Source organism: Echiichthys vipera (genome assembly GCF_963691815.1).
Source record: "Echiichthys vipera genome assembly, chromosome: 22".
Taxonomy (NCBI): Eukaryota; Metazoa; Chordata; class Actinopteri; order Perciformes; family Trachinidae; genus Echiichthys; species Echiichthys vipera.
In genome coordinates, this window is record NC_139847.1 from 5,687,621 (window position 1) to 5,705,653 (window position 18,033).

The 18,033-nt window shown below is 42.8% G+C and overlaps 1 protein-coding gene across 2 annotated transcripts in view; it reads left to right on the forward strand.

Moving 5' to 3' along the window:
• The first annotated feature begins 16,861 nt into the window (after positions 1–16,861).
• casq1b (calsequestrin 1b) overlaps positions 16,862–18,033 on the forward strand; it is a 29,735-nt gene continuing 28,563 nt past the window's right edge. For both annotated transcript variants that reach the window (XM_083936815.1, XM_083936816.1), the window contains exon 1: positions 16,862–17,275. In XM_083936815.1, coding sequence (XP_083792941.1) covers positions 17,039–17,275 — 237 coding nt within the window. In that variant the 5' untranslated portion in view covers positions 16,862–17,038. The remainder of the gene's footprint in view (positions 17,276–18,033) is intronic.

The window sequence follows — 18,033 nt, forward strand, 5'->3', positions numbered from 1 at the left end:
CGCTCTCTCTCTCTCCTTCCGTCTCTTTCTCTCTCTTTCTCAATTGGCTGTTGAAACAGATGACACGCGTTACGTTCTAAAACCAGCTGCTGGGGATTTGACGAGCTGAGTCGCAGGAAACAACATCAGCCGGTTTGAGTCCAGAGGAGACGGGTCATTCACACCGCTGCAACTTTCACCTGTAACGGTCTAAAACGGTTTTGTCCCGTCGTGAACCTTTGGTCTGAACTGGGCTTAAGAGGGAGGGTTGGTTCCAGTTGCGAATCAGTTCCGAATTGTCTGATCCATCTGAATCGTGTTCCTGTGAGCTTATCATCATTTCAGTTTATGAATGCTGGCACGTTTGTTCCTCTCTTTTGTAGATTTTACCTTGAACACTTTTCAAAAATCTTCAAAAATACTGACTCAGACCATAAATGTTCACAGGTGTCGATGGATAAAACTGCTAAGAAAAGAACTGATGGGTAAAAGGTTTTTATAACTATCTTTCCTTTTTCTTTTTATTTTGATCCGTGCATGTGTTTTTTTAAATGAGTCACTTTGAGCACTATTTAGTGGTCTAATAGTTTCCTAAAACGTCTCATGACCTTCAGACTTTCAAACTGAGCTTCAAGCCTCACGGAGCTGTTTTTTAACTCGCACTGAGGCCGATCTTCAAATCTTTGGATATGAATTGGACCTTTGTTGAGAGGTCTGTGACCTTAAAGCAAGGATGAAGTCTTCTCTTTCAAACACACACACACACACACACACACACACACACCCTCTAGCAATATACATGCAAGCTCTTGAGAAAGTGTTTTATTGTAAGATATGAGCTGAGTTCAAAAAGACAGACGGACGTTTAGCCGAATTTTTTTGATTATGTTTTTGATCCGTGAAATGAGGTCTATGATTAACACAGGCTTAAGATATTTTCAAGTTTTGTTCTATGACATAAACTCGTGAATTTTGAAGCTTTGACCTGTCTTAAACAAGACAGATGCTAACAAGTGGCTAACATCTGCTAGCTTGCCAACCAAATGAGGCAGCGGAGGCAGCGGAGCAAAGTCTCGTGTACTACAGCTAACGGTACTATTAAACACCAGGACAATCAGCTCATTTACTCAAACTTGATAATGAAATGACACTAAAATGATCATTTATTTAGTGATATGATAAATATGCGATATGACATGATATATGAGCTTGGCAAGAAGGCATTTTCCTACGCTGCGCCTGCGACCTGGAACCAGCTCTAGCAGAGGCTGAAGCTGTCCAGCTTTATTTCTTTAGGGGACTTCAAACTGCTTGTAGGAAGGCTGTTGAGACAGTCTGTGGGGGTCTGCACTTGTACATAACTTAACTTGTACTTAACTTGTTCTTTGCCCTTTGCAGTTTGTACTGTACCATTGTTTCACTGTTTGTGTCCTGTGTTGTGCCTCCTGTATGTTCAGTTAGTCTGTAACTTTGTGTTTTGCTGCTGCCGACCTGAACAGGTCTCTCTTGCAAATGAGACCCTGGGTCTCAATGAGATTTTACCTGTATAAATAAAGGTTAATAAAATAATATATATATATGATGATGGGTTACGTACATGCTCATAGAACTGAAGTTATATTCAGGCAACTACTATTTCGCCTTGGCTAATACTGAAGAGACGACCACGGCTGCGTATTAACCACAATTACATTCTGTCATTCACCGTGAGTGTGTTTCCATACATCTGTTTTTGTGCACATCTTCAAATCCATGGAATATGGTTAAAATGGTTTCAGGCTTGGCTTAGGTGGAAAAGTTTTGCATTAACGGAAACAAACTTGGCAGATGAATCAGGACGTGCACGGAACTTGTCACTTAAACGTCATTCAAGGGTCTGTTCAGCCGTTAAGATGAAAAATGTCAGCCTTCGTTTAGAAAAAGAGACTCAGCAGTGGAATCCCATTAAAGATTGTGAATTTTGCTGAACATAATGATCGCTGCAGCCGTGAAAACGAGGTCGTCACACAGTCTGAATTTCCTCCACCTGTGACCAGCGAAATGAAGTGGAGCCCTCTCACCGGCTGGTTTCACTGAAACAATGGGCGCATTGTTGTTAATGTATGCAAATAAGCACTCAGCCGTTTGCATCGGAGCAACAGGAAAAAATGCTCGTTGGATTCACATCCACACATAAACAAGCACTTACCTACATGTACAAATCTAAACCGGATGATTTTCTTTCTTTACGGCTTTAATGTAAAAACATATTTTTCCCCTGAGTGTTGTTATAATCAATAAATACAAACGTGTTCGTGCCAACGTTTGGCAAAACCAAATACAACGACAAAAGGAAAGTGAAATCCATTTTTCTTTCTTTCTAAACTTCACATGTCAGATGTTCAAATAGCTCTCAGCGGGTGATGCATGAGTCAGTTGATGATCTTTGGCTGCCCGGGGGGTCCTTTGTTGATTAGGATTTATGGAAATGCGATCAACGTTACAGACAGACAAGAGATCACCAGCCTTATCTAACCACCGAGGGCAATGACTGATCACAGTCAGCGTCTCTATTATTTTTATGTCTCTGAAAGATATAAAATATTTTCCTCTCGTTCTGATTCTGCAGGAGTTTTACTGCCAACACCGGTACATTTGTTCAGGCTTGCTTTGGTAACGAAAAGCTTTCACACAGTGGTTTGAACTATAGAAAGTGAAGGGGAAAAAGGGCCACTGCGGTGAAGAAAACACTGCCACAGTATGCAGCATTAATCCATTAGCCGATGTCTCGGTTCACAAAGGGGCGAATAAAAATCTATTACAGCACATGTCCGTGTGTGCAGGCCAGTAAAAACCCGCCTTTGTCCAAACTAACAGATTCAAATGTGTATAAAATGATGCAAAATGCATCTACACTGAAAAAAGCAACGTGTGACATCCTTGTAACAATTTGCACTCAATGTATAAGTAAATTTGACTGCTGAATATCAAGTCTCATCTCATCTCATCTTCAGCCGCTTATCCGGGGTGGGGTCGCGGGGGCAGCAGCTTTAGCAGGGGACCCCAAACTTCCCTTTCCTGGGCCACATTAACCAGCTCTAACTGGGGGATCCTGAGGCATTCCCAGGCCAGTGTGGAGATCTAATCTCTCCACCTGGTCCTGGGTCTTCCCCGAGGCCTCCTCCCAGCTGGACGTGCCTGGAACACCTCCCTAGGGAGGCGCCCAGGGGGCATCCTTACTAGATACCTGGAACACAGGTCACTCAACAATATATTTAATAATAGAAGTTATATTTATCTAAATGAATTAAGTAAAGTCTAAAACATTTTTTATAGAAAGAAAATGACATGTTGACATGTTCAATTACTTAGTTGTATGAATACAACACACGTGATTTTTGCACTGTAGTGATGCTCAAGATGATTATCATTACAGTTGGTTGACTGCATTGTTGACAATCAGCATTGGAGCACATATTAGTGCTTTAAAGACACATGTGCTGTATGTCCTTCCAATCTGATTCTTGTCAACAAGACGTATCTGTCATGGTGGGACATTTTTTTAATAATTATATTTATAACTCTGATCGCTGATATCAATACCAACACAGTTATATATCCTATGTGGTGTTTATGATGCTGCATTGGTGAAAAAAATGCAATTTTATTGATAAAACATATCCTGCAATGCATCATGAGAGTTTCCGGTGAGGCTTTATCTGCCGTTTATCGGTAACAGATACAAAGCCTTGGTATGTAACACGTAGGGGATGGGCTGCAGGGGTTCAGAAACATCGAGATTGCGCAAAACAACGCTAACATTTTACTCTGGCGACTGGGTTGTGCGGTTTTAGTTAGCAGTGTCAGGTATTCTGGAAAATATTTATATGGGACGTTTTAAGATTCCACCATGTTTGGACCAGTTGCATGTAATGGATGTTATTTGGTTTGTGTGTGTTTGTGTGTGTGTGTGTGTGTGTGTGTGTGTGTGTGTGTGTGTGTGTGTGTGTGTGTGTGAGAGGCCGCCCTAACTGACAACCAGGATCCAGATTGAATACAACGCCAAGCTCTCTTTCTCATGTATATCTGAGTTTAATTAAACCACATTTGATAGAAAAGTACATGTTCTTGTGTGACTGTGTGCTGATACGTGCGCCTGATTGCGCTTGTGTGCGTGTGTGCTGATACGCGTGCGTGTGTTTTCCCCGGGGCAGACTAAAATAGGGAAGTTCTTGTTTTCTCATCACAAGACCGGCTCTTTTTATTAGAGGGGGGTGGGAGGAAAAAGGAAGTTCTCCCAAAAACAAAACAACTCTGTGGATTCAGCGGGAGAGAAAGGAGGGGATGGGAGAGAAATACAAAATAGGAAACGAAGAGAAAAGGATGGATAAAAAAGGGAGAGAGAGAGAGAGAGAGAGAAGGAGAGAGAGAGAGGGACAGTTGTGTGTGTGAATGTGCTTATTGAAAGGGATGAGTCAGTGGAAGGGGAAACAATGAAAATGCAGAGTCACTGCGCCCCTTTCATTCAAATCTCTTACTTCCTCCGTCTCTTCTTAATGTCTTTTCTGTTGATTAAAGGCTTCGTTCACAGTTCAGCTCAATGTTTCCTAATTTGGACTTGTAGCGTCACTGAACTGGGACGTATCTGCCCATTTCTGATACGGTTCAGGGGGGATATGTTAAACGTAATGTTAACCTTGGGAGGTATATAACCTATATTCATCGTATACTTGGTCACACCCCAGGGATTTAGGGTTCTTCGAATGCAAAGATGATGATTTAATTCATATTTTCATGCTCAGGCCTCAGCTCTTATATAATCATGTATTTTTCAGGAAATAAATGGTCATAGATGAAACATTTCACCACACACAAAAGGATCAGAATCGAGTCCAGAACCAGAGACATTGTCTTTTTATTAAAACATTTTTTTTTATCACATGCATTATCAGGATTAGGTGGAGAGATTATATCTCCACACTGGCCTGGGAACGCCTCAGGATCCCCCAGTTAGAGCTGGTTAATGTGGCCCGGGAAAGGGAAGTTTGGGGTCCCCTGCTAAAGCTGCTGCCCCTGCGACCCGACCCGATTCGTCTTCTTCTTTGTCAAAACCTTGCACCTGCATTAACCGCAATGCAACTCAACCGCAGACAATTTGCTTGGAGATTTGAGCGCATGCTATGCTAGCAGCGGCTAATGTAGCCTGGAGCAGCTAGCCTCAAGTAGAGAATTTCAATTTCAAAGAACACACACAAACTGGCTGGGAATACACAAACAGGACCTGTACACACGCATCAAACGGACACCTCTCTGCCTCCATACCTCGTCCATAAGTGGGAAACAAAGTCCGTACAGATTAAGATGTCTGGTAATCTCACTTCTTTCTCCACACCCCCAGATTGTCATTCTCGTTTTCAAACTTTTATTCTTCTGCTGCAGAGAAAGTGACATCGCTTGAAGCAAATGATCAGTCTAAGAAAAAGCCTTTATAAGACTTTCACATATTCCCTTTTCCCGACAAAATTTGCGCGTATATGCAGGATTTTTAAACTCCTTTCCCGTTTCCAATAGACGCTGAATGTTATGAACGCAACGGAAAGAGGAGAAGTAACAGTGTGTTATGGTGGTTTCCATTCATCATCATCCTTCTTCCTCAACCGCTCGTCCCTAACGGGGTCCCGGGGGGCTGAAGCTGATCCCAGCTGATATTGGGCGTGAGGCGGGGTCCACCCTGGACAGGACGCCAGACTATCACAGGGCACATAGAGACAAACAGAGACGACAACCATTCACTCACATACACACCTACGGGCAATTTAAAGTGATCAATTAACCTGACACGTGCATGTCTTTGGACTGTGTACAGGAGGCCGGAGAACCCAGAGAGAACCCACGCAAACATGGGAAGAACATGCAAACTCCACACAGAAGGGCCCTTTTACGGTGGTTTCGTACCTATATTAGTCTCTCTTCCAAACTTGGTGCCGACTTATTTTGAACGATGTCAGAGCGCGGTTTGCACGGAGATGGATGGAATTTGTGAGTGAAGTCACCCGGGAGTCATGTGTTCATCACTGCTGATCGGAGCCGAACGGATAAACACCCGTGACGAACCGCAGAGTCATTTGTCCTGGGAATTAATACGGATCGTAACCGTCCCCTCTAAAGACAAAAGACTGATGTTAGTGGGTCTCTTGTCTGGTAGAAAAAGGAGCTCTATGCAGTCGTGTTCTCTACCACCTGGAAAGACTAGGATGTGCAAAACTGGTGAAGTTGCCCTTTAAGAAACGGTGGTATAAAGCTCACATGGCGTGTTGTTAATGGGTTTCAACATGCAACACCATCAGTCACTGTCACAGAAGTACAGAGCTCCTTCTTTCTCGCCGCCTCCCTTCCAGCAGGTGTCTCTTGTCATTTATCACACTGACATCTCACCTGCCTGTGGTCGTCACTCACTGCCTGCCCGCGCTTTCAAATCCTCCCTTACGGACAGTTTCTCTCGAACACAGAATGCGCGCAAACATATTTTCCATCTCATCTTTGCCTGGCATTGTTTCCTGTTTGGCATCCTCATGCTCCATCCTCTCTCTCACTCCCCCCTCTCCCCACTCACCCTCCCAACAGGATGACACAGACTCTGCAGCAGAAATTAAAGGCCGAGGCCTAATCACTAGCAGCGCTAAGTGCAGGCCAGCAGCTCAGGGCATCAGACCCCATGATGAACACAGGGACAATCAGCTCGGAGCCGTAATGACAAACCGCACAAAGCAGCCGGTTGATGACAGAGAGACAAACCATGCCCTCCCTTGTTAAACCGTGACACCATTTTAACGCTTTTTGTTGTGCGTGCTTCTGTGATTAAATATTAAAAGCACTACCCTTACTATAAACAATATCTTTTTTTTAATATATATAAATCATAGCGATTATAATGCCCTTTTAAATTGTTGCAATTAATGTTCACGATTACCAGACAACAGGTGGGAATGTGTGAGATTAGGGATTTTAATGGAAATTCCAGGTGTGCCTTCAATTACAGGATCATTTGTGTTGGTATGGAGGATGGAAGCTGAAAAAATAATAATAATAACAAATGTCTCAATAAAGAGTCCTTGACAGAAAATAACAAAGAAATAAACAAATTCGGGGAAAATAACAGTAAAGAAATAAAAAAATAAATGATTTTTTTTTTCAAATTGAATTTAATTTTAATTTTAAAAAGCTAATTAAATTTAAAAGTAATACAAATAAATGCATGACATGAATATATGTCACATTTTGTCAATCAATTGACATTAAATCATTAAGATCTGTCATTAAATATCAAAAGCACTACCCTTACTATGATATATCTTTCATTTTTGTTTGTATGGAGGATAAAAGAAGCAAAAAGAAAATTAATTAGAAAAAAATGTCTCGATAAAAAAAATATATATTTTTTTTCAAAAATAATTTTATTTTAATTTAAAAATGTAAAAGTCATACAAATAAATACATGCATTCATTCAGTCACATTTTGTCAATTAATTGATGCCTACATTAATGATTATTATACTTGTGGTACATTAATGGCATATTATGTATTTATCTACCTGAATTTCTCCTCTTATCTTATTCGAGTCATCCCATATCTCATCTCATCTTCATCCTCTTATCCGGGGTCGGGTCGCAGGGGCAGCAGCTTTAGCAGGGGACCCCAAACTTCCCTTTCCTGGGCCACATTAACCAGCTCTAACTGGGGGATCCTGAGGTGTTCCCAGGCCAGTGTGGAGATCTAATCTCTCCACCTGGTCCTGGGTCTTCCCCGAGGCCTCCTCCCAGCTGGACGTGCCTGGAACACCTCCCTAGGGAGGCACCCAGGGTTCATCCTTACTAGATGATCCTGAACCACCTCAACTGGCTCCTTTCAACGCAAAGGAGCAGCGGCTCTACTCCGAGTTCCTCACGGATGCTGAACTTCTCACCCTCTCTCTAAGGGAGACTCCAGACCCCCTCCTGAGAAAACACATTTCAGACGCTTGTACCCGCGACCTGGTTCTTTCGGTCATTTATTTATTTATTTATGTTTTTACATTTTTGTAATTATGCTTTTTCTGTTCTGTGGACTGTGAATGTCCCTTGTTCTCAAGTCTCTTTAAAAAGAGATCCTATTCTGCCAGATTCAATAAATATTTAATAAATGAAAATAAAATATCTATTTTGTCAGTTTCTGTCCTCCATACTTTAGTAGTGTTGGTGGAACTTTTGATAGTTTTCCAGTTTAACCACGATAACAAACGTACGACTTCGACGTTATAAGTCACTTTTTTGGCAACAATGAAACCAAATCTCCTCGGAAAGACTTTGAGTCATTCAGATCTTTGTTTGGCCTCCTCTTGAAATCCTCCAGCCTCGTCTAAATGTGTCAGGCGGTCGTGACTCCTCAGCGTGGTTGTGCTAATGTCACAGCGGTGATGACATCTGGTGCTGCGATGAGTAACGAGTGAACAAAGTAAATGATTTGTTATTTTTGAACCACGTCATTAAATAGGCTCATCCCACATGACATTGGCGTAGATATGACACATTTTATCAACATGACAATAAGGAACATTCACTTTCGTTGTCATCGGACACATCGCGGCTAAAACCCTAACATATTTAGCCTTCTTTGTCTTTTTATTTTTTAATTATACCCCAGCTTTTAGTCCATTTATGACGTTTGTGACGTATCGAAGAATATAGAAAGACAAATTGATTTCTTCCCGCTGTGCACATCCACTCTTTCCTCTCCCAGAGTCATGTTCACATTTATGCTTCATGCCTCTGCTTCCGCACACGCACACACACACACACACACACACACAAGCCAGGTCTGGGTTGGACATCCATACAATGAGAACTAGTCTAAATTACCAGCAGTTTCTTAATTATACCATTCCCACAAGGCCTGTTAGCCAGGGCACAATTACAGTTTGCAATTACGGCCTGAAAGGGTTGTCACATTAGGTGTAGCTGAGAAACCTGCAGAGGTATTGATTACACCTCATTAATCACAACACAATATGGCTGCTGTAGCCGGTTTTGGAGCCGAGCTTAGGGGGGAAATGCATTTATTTAAAAAGAAGAAAAGACTTGAAAGAAGTAAAGCAGAAGAGTGTTTCAGGGAGGTTGGTTCTGCAGGCTGTGCATGGTTTGAAGGGATTTATAGAGGGAATAGAGTCTCAATGTTAATTAGAGAGATAATGAGCAAGAACACTACGCACGGCGAGGTTTGCTAGAGATCCAACATTGAAAAAATGATCCAGGTAAAAACACTCAAATTCAAAGTGCTTTTAAAAAAAAGTGCTCATTCTCAAACACACTGATTCCTCACCGGGATTGATTGGTTGACTGATTAATGTCTTTATTTCGAAGATGTAAGCAATGAAAACAAAGTTATAATAGTGATAGGTAAAGAAATAACACAAAAGCAAAAAGTAAACACACTTTCCAAATGCTTGAAAGGAGGTAAGAGGAAGTAAAAACGTATCGTGTCCTACCTTAAACAGATCAATTTAGCCTGGATACTTGGATTACATTATTAACAGGTCAGTATATATAATAAAAAAGCTAAAATAACTATAATTAGACAGTTCTATCAAAAATGTATATTAATATGAACAATAACTATGGACGAATCCGGCGAGCCGTTTGTGTTTCTCCATCTGGTGGCACCACCATTACTACGGGGGGCCTCTCCCTCCAGTGCGGCGCGCCTGAATGGGAGCTGTCATAAATGTAGCTCTTCTACTTTTAACTTTACTTTTTATACAGCATTACTTTTGACAACGATGTCTAGGAAGTCGGAAATAACCTGTGCAACAGCTCCAACAGCAACAACAATGTAGTTAGCGAACCCAGAGTTAATCACTTTAAGACTGTTTTACAATGCTACTAGGCTTAGCAGCCGGCTACGTCCATATTAAGAGGCAGTCCAAACAAGTCGATTAAGTTCAGCTCTATTGAACTTGGTAATGGACTTGTTTGGGTTGTCTGATGTGTATTCTATCAAAAATACCGCGGGTTCGTTACACTTTAAGCATAATGTTTTTTTTGTGATTTGCAACATGTTTTATTTGGACGACTTGTGGTGCAGGACAGTTCTGTTGCAACAGGCTTCTAGCTTTCCCTCAGCCTGGAAATCATCCCAGCATGCAATTGGTACAATGTGTGAAAACAGCTTAGTCAGGTCACTAATTTGTGTATTTGTTCGGACAAAAAAATAAATCCTATCTTAGAAAGTCGCAAGGTGCTGTGTTGGTGGGTGTTGCTTCAGGTACCATATTCCAAATGAACCGAATCTGAAAGTCTGACTCATGCAGCGGACAGCTCATGGTTACAGTACATCGTGCCAGATTTTCACATGCCATAAAAAGCCTCCATCATTCGGATTGATCGACCATCTGCTTCAGTCCCTTGATAGTATGGCTCGTTATTGTACACGGGTTCAACCTCTGGACCCGGCCTCAGACAGTTTCAGTGTTCCCCTTTTCACTGTCTCTCTCCACATTCTTGCGGAGCTCAAACATACACACTTACTACAAAACATACACACTTACTACAGCACCTACAACCGTCCTACACTCACCAACTGTTCAATCTGAAGCTCGATCTGTCAGTCTGTCAGCTTTCGGTTACTAGGCAACATCTCATGCTCCAGTCATCGGCCAACTGTCGAAGAGTCTTTTCATATTGACATTTTTAAGACTAAGTACTCAGTACAGTAGCGGCATGAGTCAGAAATTAGCTTCTGAGCGAGGCATAGATGTCCTCAGATATTTGGAAAGAGGAGCAGTTAAGGCGCCCCAAAAATGCCAAAATTAGATGTGCGCTTTCTTTGCATTCTTCCACATTTTATTTAGACTTGCAAAATATTCACGGCGGATGCAAATGCTGTTCCCCCGAGGGTCGGCGTGGGCGATGCGTGACTGGGGGAGGAGGGGGGATTCACTCCAGTGCGTTCTGTATGAGAAAAAGTCAAAATGGTAGAAAACCAAGTGTTCAGCCTGAAGAGGTTTGAAATACTGGCAGCATCAAAAAAATACAAGGAAGGTTTTGCAGACCCATATCTCAGCAATATTGTCAGTTTATTTGTTATGTTTTAAACATGAGGAGCTCTTTTCCAAAACGCTACAAATCCATTTTAATAGTTTTCAGGAAAATGACATTTTTTTTACCTAGACCCACACATTTGGTTAATATTCAATGTATCTTGTCAGAATGGTTTTTATGGCTCAGTGTGAACATGTTGAACGGACGGACGACACAAAAAACTCTCCCGCTCCAGAGCGCCGCCATGTTGGATCGCATAGAACGCTCACTGAATTCTGATTGGTCGAGAGGACGTATCGCATTTAGCATCGCGGTTTGGAAAGGAACTGCATCTTGAGACCATTTTAAACAGGGAAATAAAGCGATTTGGCAGAAACACTGATGAAGCAGTGAAAAGGTTCTGTATACAGCAAAGTGGCATGACAAACTCATTCATTCATTCATTCATCTTCAAATGCTTATCCTGGGGTCGGGGTCACGGGGGGGCTGGAGCCGATCCCAGCTGACATTGGGCGTGAGGCGGGGTACACCCTGGACAGGACGCTAGTCTATCACAGGTCATATAGAGACAAACAGAGAAGGACAATCATTCACACCTACGGGCAATTCTTAGAGTCATCAATGAAACTCATTTTTTTTTAAATTTGGCTTTTATCTTGTTTTTGAAAAGAGCTCTTCATATATTTTAAATAAATAAATAAAACAGAATCGCAAAAATACAACATGAAAGAAAAATGGACACTATACAAAAAAAAGGACAATATTACAAAAGTTGAAATAATGCCATAATTCATTGTGTCTGCTCCCCCTGTCTTTGAACTGCACTGAGGCAGATTCAGGCCCCGGGTCTTATTTCAACACTCCGGTGAAGTACTGAATCTTTCATAAAGTCAAACTGTGCTGCCCTTTCATTCACAGCCGAGCGCCGTCCCTGAAGACAGGTGAAGTCTGACAGCCGTTGAACAGCGTCTCACCTGAAAGACTGCGACTTCTGAACTGTAAAGAACCCGGCTCCTTCACAGCCGCCGCACGCGCCCTTTCACCATTCTTCTGGAAATGTCAAGACCGTAACTGCTAATGATACAAAATTGCACGTCAAAGAATCTTTGCATATATGTGCAGTCTGCATGTGTGTGTGTGTGTGTGTGTGTGTGTGTGAAAGTACTCTTTTCTGCCCTCTGGTTGCTTGGACACCAGTACTGAGAGGCTGGCCGGTGTTTCACAGAGTGCCAACCCGCCACTTTACAAAGAGAGATGTGTGTGTGCGTGTGTGTGTGTGTGTGTGTGTGTTTCTTTGTGTGTTTTCATGTATATCTGTGCATCTGAATATTTGCGCTGTGCATCCATATGTGTTTTTTAAACCTGTGTGCTTTCTACGTGATCGTATTGTAACATTTTGGCATGTTGGTGTGTGTCTGAGTAGGAGAGAGTGTTGTTTGTGTGTGTGTGTGGAGACCGTTAGCAACATTTATGCCAGCATACGGACCGTGGGTGTGGGACAGAGAGCAAGCTGGCACCAGGGCCAGGGCCAGGGAGGTGGCAGTGTGTGTGTGTGTGTGTGTGTGTGTGTGTGTGTCTAAGTGGGGTTGTGATTTGTTTGACTAGTAGTTTAGTTTGAATCTTTTATTACAAATGTTAAACCTCAAATCTGCTCAGCTGCTGTGCGTTGATGTGATTCAGAAAAGGAAAAAAAAACATGATCATGCAACAGGTTGATGTCACAGGTGTACGCTCACAGCTACGCTCGGATCACCTGCAGGGTGTCAGCGTGGATAGAACAAGCAGCCACCACCATGGCACATTTGGTTGTTTTTTTTGGGGAAGTTTGGGATCTCTACTTGAACTTAAAGATGCACTATTTTGCAAGTTTTCAGAGTCATATTTGTATTTTTCAGGTCAGGTTTACATGCTTTGATCTTTAAAAAACACATTATATTCCTTACGTAGTGTTCCTCAACGACTTATTTGGCGAACCCAGATAAACAATGACTGTTTTACAAGTCTGTGCCCTACCAGTAGGTCCATGTTGACAGGTAGTCCAGACAAGTCCCCTAAAATGTCACCAAAACAAAGGTGGTAAAATATGTTCTGCTGTGTACATCTCATTAACTAAATATGCGCTAGAAAGCCGTCATCTTTTGTTCAGAATCAGCTCCTTATCACAGGTAACCGGCCAAACTTCCTTCTCATTCATCCCCACAGCTCCACAGCGCTTTACACAGTCGGTCGCTCAGCTTCTACTGACTCCAATGGGGAAGCGTAAAGCGGGTTGTTCCACTGCAGAAACTAGACCCTCAGTGGATAAATGCTTGGCTTTGTCTGCCCATTGGACGCTCAGCATCTCTGGGGGTCTATGGGACAGTGGGCTGGCCCGGACACTCAGCTTCTGCATGATGATTGGATGAGCGGTCTGAGGCAGTATCCTTTTTTGATTGACGGCTAAATGAGAGGAAAAAAGCTGTTTTGGATGCGTTCAGCGCACCGCCCGAGCTAATCAGTGTTAGCCCTTTGAGGCTGTTAGCGTCTCTCTGGGCGTTCTCTATACAGGGTTGAACAACGAAAACAACTATCTCGATGGTTTATTTGATGTAATTTCATGCCGAAAAAGACAATGGAGTAACTGTATTGCTTGTGGAAATGGAAAATAGCCCTTCTGGCTATTGGATCACCTTTCAGTGATCTCGAATAACCACGGTTGGTCGATATGAAAATAGAAACGATCGCCAAACCCTAACATGACAGGCAATGTTGACCCACAACAAGGTCAGGGACCACCCTTTACTGCTGTACTTGTGTTTGACTGACGCAGGTCAAACGTTGTACCGCTAAATGCTGGCCTCGAACAAAAACCTGCTGTCGGAAAAGGATGCAATCAGCCCCCAAACGAAGCTGACGATCTTCTCTCACATGATGCTTTTGTTTTCCCGTCTTCAACTGTCTTATTTAATTTCGCTCTCCATCGTCATCCTGCGCCACTGTCCCTTCATTTCCCCCTTCTGTTCACGACTTTCCCTCTCTTCTCCATCCCTCGCTCTCACCAACTCATTTGTCTCCTTTCCCTTCTCCTTGTTATAGAGCCTTTAGATCTCATTAGCGACGTGTCACACTCTCATCCTCTGCCAGTGGCGGAGGAGGTGACGTCTAACATGGAGGCCTTCCATTCAGATGCGCTGCGGGTCGCCGGTCTCCAACCAGAACCCATTTCAATCATTACTGTAAAAAACGACAAAGCAAAAGGACTGTGATGCCATCTTGACCATCTTAACTGACTCTGAAGAAGTAGTAAAGACTAGTCTGTACCTTAACACTTTCTGAGAGATACATTTAATTTAAGAATCAAACTAAAATATCAATAAATGTGCTTTAATTGGGACTGATGGACTTAATTTTCATCTTATCAAATCCTCTTCATGAAATATATTTGCTCTACCGCTTGTTGTGCTTTCTCCTGTGTGATGAAAACGAACTCTCCAGTTGCCGCAGCAACAGCACACACAAATACACACACAGTTTAATGACCTTGCAAGCTTGTTATTACTCGTGTTGCTCGAGATTGATTTGAAAAGAAAGTGAAGGAGGTTATGAGAGAAGAGGGAGAAGACGGACCTGTAACGATGCAAAAGCATTGAGTTTTGTTAGTGCAACTGCCAGAGGAGGGTGCTGTTTGCCTCAGGAGGCGCAACAGTTAGGAAGTCACTCTCACATACATGCATCTACACACACACACGCACACACGCACACACACACACACACACACACACACACACACACACACACACACACACACACACACACACACACACACACACACACACACACACACACACACACACACACACACACACACACACACACACACACACACACACACACACACATTCTGCCTAAGGGGGGGGGGGGGGGTATTAGACAACATGCCCTGGGCACAGACATGTCATGGTCTCCCACACCCTGACTTCATACAAGACACCCAAAGTCAAGGGCCTCAAATAATCTCTTTTTCAACTCATTTTGTGTCTCATTGTTGTATTTGGGCTTCTCTGTTATTGTTTTGCATCTTTTTGTGTTTGTTTTGATCTACTTTTAGTCATTTTGCACCTTTTTGTGGTTGATTTTTTTAATCTATTTTTTGTAATTTTGCATTTTCTTTGGTTATTTGCAATTTACATTGGGGAAATTTGACGTTACCAGGTGTGTTGTCATACTGAAAGTGCAAATTTTACAGAGAGTATACCTTTTTTTACAGTGTACCCCCTTTAAGTAAGGCAGGACAAAAAATATCAACACATCAATGCTCAATTTATCAACTTCCTGTTGTGAATCCCAGACCTTTATAGACCACATACAAGGAGACAAATGTTTTAGATCTCTCACACCATCATACTGCTCTAGTGGAGACCCTCAACCAGTGTCCAGCTCCCCAACAAAACTTTTAGTGGCATCTAAATAGGCACGCACTGCTGTCTGACCCACCATGTTGGCAGGGGGAGGAGGCTGATCATATTACACATTGGTATTAATAGCCACCCTCCTCCCTTTCTCATTGTAAATGAATAGCCGACATGATCTCACACTTTCTCTGAGTCTCTCTGCTTACATCTATCTTTCTCTCTCATTCCACGCCTCCATCTTTATTCTCCCCTCAGATCAGGTCTTCCAAAAAATACTCCTCATGCCTGATGAGCGTGCAGAAATATCAGAAGTATCTCCTCGTTCTGCAATCAAACACAGGAAACTCTCTCTAAATGACAAGTTACTGCATCAAAACAAAAAGAAACTTGCGACAGAATTGTTCATGGCAGCTTTTTTTTTTTAGCAATGCACGAGTGACTTGCTGATGACTGATGACAATGTTTATGATTGGTGTCTCAGGTTCATACCATGTGTATTTTAACTTTTAATACTTTAGCTCGCATCGTGCTTTGGTTTGTTTCCAAGAAAACCCTCAGGGCACCTTTGACCTTCAAGCTCAACAATGGTTTTTATTGTTAAGATAGTTTTGTTTCTTGACAAATAATGTAATGTGAGTGAATATAAAAACACAAGCAAGTAGAAATATCCAAAATATTTATCAATTTGTTGGGACATTTCAATCAAAATCAACACAATACACCATTATCTCATGGCTGCAGATCTAGGCAAAAAACTAAACAATAAAAGAACATATTTTGCACTCAATTCTAACTTTGCACGGCTAGGAAAATCAGTTAAAGGTATTCAGTTACACTGTGACTTTACCAAGGCACACATCCTGCTTGGATTTGTTTTAGATGCACACCCAAGTGCGTGCATGACTCTTCATCCATCTGTGCCTACAGAGTACTTCTACCCTCTGATCCTCTGCGTGGACGCCATCTTGTCCACAGTGTTGTCCCACAGAGGCCTTATTTTTAGCGAGAGTCTGGCTCCTCTGCAAAACTTAATATGGGAATGGCATCTTGGAGCTCTCAGCGTACGTCCATCCATACCTTCAGTCCTTCAAGACACTGAGCTGGTATCTGTAGCTCTACAAACACCCAACACAACCGCTGTCCTTTTCATAGCCACGGCTACAAACAGGTGGCCATATGACCTAAGGGTGGCTCCTCCCATGTTACCACCCATGGTATTTTTCTGACCACTGTTCAGGAGTCCTCCCCACCCCATCCCTTTCACTGTATGTCCTTCTTTTTTGGCAGTCCCTCTGGTTTGTGCAAGGCTCTTGGGCGAGGGATCAGTGTCTCGTCTACTCACACACTGATCTGAGTTCCCAAAAAGGTCCCCTCCCCCTTTTTTTCAGCCAGTGGCATCAGCAAAACCACGTGTAGCTCTTTTTTAAAGGGGGGGTATCACTGTCGGACCTGCTCTTCTCTAGCCGGTGGGGAAAGGAAGTGGACTTTGTTCCTAACTCTCCCTGCTTGACACCAACGTGCGTTAGGGACAACGTTAATTTTCTAAAGTTTATTTTTCCCCTTTTACTTAAGGCTCTGAGAAGAGGCGTTCTTGCGGCCACCAGGTGACGATAGCCATGAAGTGGGGCTGGGTGTTTTTGGGGGTCTTCCTATCTTTGGGGACCCTGTCCTGGGGGGAGAAGGGCTTGGAGATCCCAGAGTACGATGGCAAAGACCGTGTCCATGACCTCAGCGCCAAGAACTACAAGTCCGTCATGAAGAAGTACGATGTGATGGTGATCTACTACCACAAAAATGTGGATGGGAACCGCAGTGCCACGAAGCAGTTTCAGATAGAGGAGCTGGCTTTGGAGGTGGGTCTCCGCCAAAGCGTGACTGTGGATGGATCTGTGGCCTATGTGGGGGAAGGGTCATGGTGGGCAGAGGGGAAGGAAGGGAAGGGTTTCACATGGAGAATTTGGCTCCAGTTGGGGATTCCTGGATGCAGTCATTGCTTTTGCACTTGGAGTTTCAGATAAGTGGGTGGCAGGTGAGGAGGAAGGCAAACAGAACAGGTGGGAAATATGGAGTGAGGTCAGGTTGAGGGATTCATGGTCTCTTCAGCTGTGGCAGCCTGCCAAGTATGACTGGGTAGGTGCAGACCTGAAGGAACAGGATGGAGGGAAGTACTGATAGGGAACAGGAAGTATATCAAGTGATAGATGAACACATATATACACACGTTATCTGATTGTTGCAACTAGACCAGCTTGTCTTGACCCAATGGACCTAAAGAATTAGACCTTTCCAGCTTCTTAAAACAAATTTCAGCAAAGAATTTTCGCAACTCTGCTACCGTCAATCATTTCTTGGAGGGATTAGCCAGGTGTGTAGGTAACAATGCAGGGTTTGAACTTCTCTCTAAAATGTTCTTTCCGTATTGTTCACACAACTACTTCAATCACTTTAAGTGTACAAATGAGTGCAACACTCTAAATTCCTTTTGGGACAGAAATCAGATTTTGCCCCTTCGGTCATTCAGAATACCTCTATGTACATATCGCCCAGCCCTTGCGCCACGTAAAAAACCTCCAAAATGAGCAAAATACCTGGACAATCATTGATATTTTGC